The sequence below is a fragment of the Sander vitreus genome, chromosome 1, assembly GCF_031162955.1.
Source record: "Sander vitreus isolate 19-12246 chromosome 1, sanVit1, whole genome shotgun sequence".
NCBI lineage: Eukaryota > Metazoa > Chordata > Actinopteri > Perciformes > Percidae > Sander > Sander vitreus.
This window is the reverse complement of record NC_135855.1, coordinates 12770438-12777358: the sequence shown is the minus strand read 5'-3', so window position 1 is coordinate 12777358 and position 6921 is coordinate 12770438. Positions and strand designations below refer to the sequence as shown.

Here is a 6921-nt window from a genome sequence, read left to right as displayed (position 1 = left end):
TACCACAATAAATTGATTCTAATAAAACTGGAGGCCGCTTGTGAGATAACTCAGGAAATAAATGTTTTCAGTTATAGCTTTTAATATTTTATAAATGCATTGAGTAAAATTACAAAAACAGGCCTTGCTTTCATAGATTTACCCAAAGCATTACTGTGAAGGTGCATCCGTAAGAATGATGGCTCATCATGTGGCGATGAAAAAAACTTTCACTCCACAGTAAGTAGCATCTTTTTAATGGCATGCTTGAAGACCAACTGGCTACAACATGTGTGCCTGCTTTTAGGTAATACAACTTGTAATTTCTGTAAAGAAATTCATTTTGGAGACTGAAGTTTATTGTACTCTTGAGTTTTGTCTGTTTATTACTTTTTACTTTAGGAAACATGTCAAATTTGTTTTGAAAAGGTGTGAATAAAAAAAAATGACCCTTCATTTTGTGACAATGATAGAGACCACACATCCAGTTTCCAAACGTTTAATGTAAAAGACAAAACACTACAGAATTTGGTGACGAGGTGAAGAAACAATTATTTTGCTCATTTGTCCTTCTCCTTCTGCTCCTTCTCCTTTTTGTCCTTTTCAGCCTTGGCCTCCTCTGCCTCGTGCCGTTTGATGAGTTCCTCGACTTCTTTCTGCTTCAACACCTTGATTTTTGTTTTCCCGTCTTCTCGAGTCAGGGTGGCAATTTCCACTGAAACAGACAATGCAATACGGCATTGTGTTATTGTATACATCAAGCAGTTGCACCTAAAACATAAGCAGCAAGGCAGCAAACACATTCTCACATTCAGGGCACAAAGAAGGTCTGCACGCTCTTAGGTTCCAAATTACTATTATTAATGTTTATCTTAAAAAGTCAACGTTTCGATCAAGAAGCAAGTGTGAAACACAAAAACTGGCATTTCTTGTGGCCGGGTTAGCTCAGTCGGTAGAGCAGGCACACATACAGTATGTAGAGAGTTACTCCTCGACGGAGCGGCCGCGGGTTCGACTCCGACCTGCGGCCCTTTTCTGCATGTCATTCCCCCTCTCTCTCTCTCCCCCTTTCATGTCTTCATCTGTCCTGTGAAAATAAAGGCCTAAAAATGCCTTTGTAGAGGCAGCAATTAGCTGAAATGACCATCACCTGCTGATCAGTAGCCAGCAGGAGAAAACACAAGCTGGCAATCACAATCCAATGTTAACACAGGATGCAACAGTAATATGGCTGATCAGCAGGTGAGACTGTCTCTACAGTGTACTGCCTCTACAAGAAGTGCCTGTTATCACACTTGCTTGAGGAAGATCTGGTAGATTGAAACGTTACTTTTTAAAAGAAAAACAATATTAAAGTATTAATTTGGAGCGTAACAGTGTGCAGACCTTCTTTGTGTCCTGCGGTTAAGTATTTTTTTTGTCTGGCAGTCTGGAGTATTTTGCCTCGATGTGCGCACACTTGGTCCCTCTTCAGTAAACACATCCTGGCCATTAATTACTGAGTATACTATAGTACTGTTATATTACATCTAGATGGAAGTACTAAAGAGCCCTTACTGACTTAACCCCAAGTTGCTCCCCGGAGCTGCTGTGTGGCTGTCCACTGCTCCTAATGCTTAGGATTAGTTAAATGCAGAGATTGCATTTCACTACATTGTCCTGTACGATTGCAATGTGACCAAAAAAAAAAAGTTTCTTTTTTCTTCTAGACTGCTTAAACAATCTTTGATCAGAATTTGGTGCTAAGTTGGTGTTATTCTCTCAAACAGTATACTACATTTTTTTTCCTGCAGTAACAAATTCCATTTCGGCAGAGCTAGTAAAGCCCATAAGCTGCTCCAATCTCACCTTTCTCTGCCGAGAGCTTGCTGACATCCATTGTCTTGTTGAGGACTTTGACAGCCAAAGCCAGAGCAGAAGACAGACTCATCTCACCCTCTTTGAAGTCCTGCTTCAACATGGACACTGCAGCCTGAGGCCAAGAAGTCAACACATCAAACACCATACAGGGGAAGAGTATAGTAGGAAACATTTACCATGATATATGGATACATTTATTGCACAGTCACTGAATATTGCACTGGCTTCTGAGGATTTTGTATTACTACTAACAACACACACACACACACACACACACGGTATGAGCCTTAGACTTGGTTTGCGATCCGCTAACTAACACACCGAAGAAGAAGTTGCTTTTTCCCCACAGAGAAGACGGCTGGAGTCCATCCGGAGTTTAATGGTTAGTATTATGAATTTATTACCGGTATTTATTCAGGGTTTTTACTGCACAGAGAAAGTTTTGGCGCCCCTTAAAGTGGTTTCAGCCAGCCAGCCTCCCTCCCTCTCCTCCACAGTCACTACTGTATATACACATGCGGCTGGCGCTGATTTGACTGGATCTGAACACGCCGCTGTATAGCGCTGATGGTATCTCCATTTGCAGTCAGACTGTACCGGACTCTCCAGGTGACCATGCTGCTCTGGGGACCGGCGGCGCAGAAAATATTACACTTCCTAATGTTGTGTATTCATACCACTGTTGTATTATTGTACGAATTAGCTACAACAGTAATAGCAGTTACCTTATGCAGGCCTAAGTCATCCCTACATTTTTCAACTGAGGATACGGTTGTGCCCTGTTCATGCTAATCAAATGAACTGGACTTTGTTGTCAGATGTGAAAGCCCCCTTCCTTTACTGCATTATATACCATTAAAGTTAACATTTTGAATTGTTACCTGCAGAATTTTGTATTTTCCTTGACATAAATTAAGATGTTTTCAACATAAATTTGAGCCTGAAAATGTATCAGAATGCAGGAAGTCAAGTTTTTGATGCTCAAAATTTCCACAGACTACCCACTTCATACGTGCCCCCCCCCCCTTAAGGCCAATTCTGAGCTAAGATAAACCCTGGTATTATGAACACCTCAGAACAATTCTCCAACACGGATGCATTCAAGTTAAGGTTAATGTATTACGTTATTAACACACTTTTAATCTCGGTGAAATTCAAAGAAGTTATTGGCATGTTATTATTAACATAAGACGCCTAACATTAGCTAGTAAGGATATAACATTAGCATGTTATCAGCTGCGTTGTTACCATGCTGTAACGTTAACATTACCTGCTAGTCAATATCGACTTATGTGTAAGAGACACAAAACAATCCCCACTAGAGTAATTGGGTAAGTTGCAAACATTTTGTTTTCAATTTTGTTCAAGTGTTCAACAACTTAACAGCATATACAGTAACATTTAGGTTTCTTTTTTTTGTCTCGCATGCAGAAGGTCACAAAGAGATGAACAGCATCTGGCCGTTAAACAGAATTACAACTTGTGGTATCTTTTGATTTGTCAAAGAGCATAATTATGTTTTTATTGTTTGTTGAACGATTACATTGTGTGCTGTAACTGCCCTGCACCCTTATAGCATTGAGGATGGGACTGTGGGCAGATTGTCTATTTAAGCTGTTATACAAAAGCTGCCAAAAATATTTGCAGTACATTTAATAGAAGAATTCTGCACCTCTTTCCGCATGTGGACCCCCCCCACCCCACCCCGGGTCAACTACCACCGCAAATAGAATCTAATTCTGTGGGAAACACTGTACTGGCTACAGTTTTGTTGTTTACAAAAAGGCCCTCTATGACCAGATAAAAAACATCTAAGCCACAGCATCAGACCAACTAAGGTGAACATTGTATGCTGTTCACATTCAGGACTAGTATAAGCACTTCTATGTGACACTGCCTGGTGTATCTGTTGAGATCATCGCTGATATTTCATTATCCTTGTCATTTGAAACTTACAGCGCTGTTGTTGCCAATACAGGTTGCCTTCCAGCCTCCATAGTTGCCACTGGGGTCACTCTGGTACAACTGGAAGCCGTAGTGTTTGTCCCAGCCCATGTAGAGCAGAGAAACACCAAATGGCCTCTTACCTTTCAAGATAAAAGAATACCAAAATCCATCTGTGTTATTTTTTCACAATGACGAGAATTGTATACCAATATGACATTTGAACAAGTTTTCTTGTGTAGCATTAAAGGACTACAACTTGCATTTCGTTGTGCAACCCTTTAGTGTAGAATGACAATAAATGAACCTTAAACAATGTGTTGATCCCAAAGGTGGTGTATAATTCAACCGAACGGATACGAGCAATAAACTAGACAAGCTACTGTGCAACTTACCGCCAAACTGTGTGTATGCTTGTTTGATGTCACACAGGGCTGTCACCAACTGCTCGCAGGGTATTGGCTCCTGGTACTGCAATAAATATCTGGGAGAAAAAAAAAAAAAAAAAATGTAAATGGGTCAGCGGTTGGTGGTGAATTGGATAAATGGGTAGAAACTGCAGCATTTAGGAAAGTTATCAAATATCTGCAAATTCAGATTACCATTCGACAGGCTGGTAGTTTGACCGTTTTCAGCCCTGAGATGGTTCTACAAATCTAATGGCGTTTTTCCATTACGTGGTACCTGCTCGACTTGCCTCGACTTTTTTTGTTTTTCCATTACGAAAAACAGTCCCTGGTACCTGCCAACAGGTACTGTTTTTAGTATCACCTCCATCGAGGCGATACCAAAAGGTGACGTGAAAACCTGCAGACTACCGGTTGGTCGGAGAGAATCGTCACTAAACACTGTGTCATCATTGCTAGCGACAGACGGGTGCGTCCCATTCTCTTAATACATCCATGGTGCGTCCCTGGTGCGTCCTAAACAAACCTGCCATTTTTAAATAGTTTAGCCAGCTGTGTTTTTTTTGCTGCCTCCAGCTTCTTTTGAAACAAAATGTTTCTTCTGGCTGTGGCAACAGCCACATGCCGAGAATCGAAAACACACCTTCGACGTTCTCTGTGCGTGTGTTGCGTTAGGCGTCGCTATGACGACCAGCCATGCTCGCCTCACGCATGAGGCGGTACGCAAAATCGGCAATGGAAAAAGGAGGACGGGGCACCGCGGCCGAGTCGAGCCGGTACTAGCAGTGGGTAAGCGCTTTAAAGCTTGTACTTACAGAACTGTACATTTAAGCCCATTCTGTTGGAAAAGCTGCTCCTGTGTTTATTGGAAAAGTATACTATGTTTTTTTTCACTTTGTTTATTAGTTACCATTAAAATATTTTAAGAGAACAAATGGCTGCATTCCCCATCGATCGAGCTTGTAATATTTTACATTTACTGCGAATGGAAGAAAAAGAGAAGATATGTCTGGAAAATATGATGAACATCCACAACCTTAGGTTTTTTGGACAGCCCTAAAATTTGAATGGTTGGGAGGTTTTCTTATGAAACTCACCTCTGTGCAATTAGCCGCAGCTCATTTGTCAGTACATTAGCATCTGATGTGATCCCAGCAACACTGCAGGCCAAGTCACTGAAAAAGAAGAGCACACACACAAGATCACAGACAGTACAATGTTAGCCTGAAAAAAGGATTACTAAAAAGGTTTTCATGATAAAAATGGGCCAAGTTTTGGAGACCCTCTGTAGCTCTGTTCACTCACTCATTGAGCTTGTAGATCTTCTCAGAGAAGAAAACCTCATCAAGCAGTTTGTGAATGTTGCGTCTCTCTGCTGCTAAGAGCACTCCGTCATTGGCTAAAATCCCCAGGCATGTTCCAGCATGACCGATTGCTTCCATTGCATACTCCACCTGATACAGGCGTCCTGTAAAATACAGTCACAAAGGTTACGTTGATCACACTTGGCTAGAAACAACTGAAACCTTGTGTATCTAAAACACACTGGCCAGCGGAAGAAGTTAAGTAAAGTAGGTTGACAAAATAATTGTAACTTGAGTTCCTCTTACATGTTTTACAAGAGCTTTCAACTGGATGTCATGGCCTGCATCCGTGAATGAAGTTTGCTCAGCCATCATTCACTGATGAGGGCCATGAAATGCAATTGAAAGCTTGAGGGACCCCGAGCTAAAAATATTTTGTTTAACTACTGTTAAAAACGTTAAGAAGAAAAAGTATGTTAAACAGTCTAAATTTAATCTCTTAACCGTCACAGACCCAAACCCACTTAAATCACGGAAAAGCACTGCTCAACCCACACGTTATATGTTACTAAAGATTTAGATCAAAAAATGCCAAATTTCAAAACTATTTACCATACCAAATGCCAAATCTGTACAGGAAAATAGCATAATATAATATAATAAGACATATGAGGTGTTCAATGCCATGCAGCGTTATGGGTGTGGGCATACAAATGTCAAAATAAAACAGAACTTGCCTTCAGGGGAAAATATGGTTGTTCGGGAATCATATCTACGAGACTAAACAACAAAGAAAAATAGGCATTAGCTGACTGAAACAAGCAGTAATGTAGGATATTATGAAAATGCTTTTGAGATATCTGTGACGAACACAACAGCTAGGTAACGTTACCATTTTTTCCCGTCACTGAAACTGTCCTGCAAAAATAAAACAAGATATAAGATGGAGCAACCAGCAGAAACCAACACCAACACCACATGACGTTATACAAGTTGTAATTTAATAGATGTTTCCTAAGGAAAATATCCCCTTCCCTAATTTGACAAATATAAACTGTTCAGTCTCCGTTAATTTATTTGCACAAAATCAACTTTTCTCTGTTCCCTAATACATGACAGCTAAGTTAGCTAACGTTAGCTAGCTGCTGCTAAACAGAATGAATCTGCAATATCTGAGCATGCTAATTTGTTAGCAAGTTAGCCAGCTTGCTAGTTCATAATAAAGAAAGTCCACAGTCAAACTGTAGCTACTAATACTCTAACATTGTGGTGGAATGAAAACAATACAGCAGTAAATAGTAAAATACTAATATATTACCTTTGGTAAAAGGGTCAAAGTTAGCGTAGTTTTGCACAGACTGAGAGGTTCACTACTTTCAGTTTGATGTTTCCTCAAACACACTATGGATCCTGTGGCGGTGAAGTAG

General features: G+C 40.4%; 1 protein-coding gene across 1 annotated transcript; it reads right to left on the bottom strand.

Annotated features, from left to right (window-relative positions):
- Positions 1-462: 462 nt before the first annotated feature.
- LOC144529452 (proteasome subunit alpha type-4-like) lies at positions 463-6921 on the bottom strand. The gene is made up of 9 exons (XM_078268592.1): positions 6813-6921; positions 6387-6412; positions 6232-6274; positions 5496-5658; positions 5288-5365; positions 4179-4267; positions 3796-3926; positions 1828-1951; positions 463-694 (listed from the first exon to the last, which is right to left on the bottom strand). Exons 2-9 carry the CDS (start codon positions 6387-6389, stop codon positions 540-542), a joined length of 786 nt encoding a protein of 261 aa, XP_078124718.1. The 5' UTR covers positions 6390-6412; positions 6813-6921; the 3' UTR covers positions 463-539.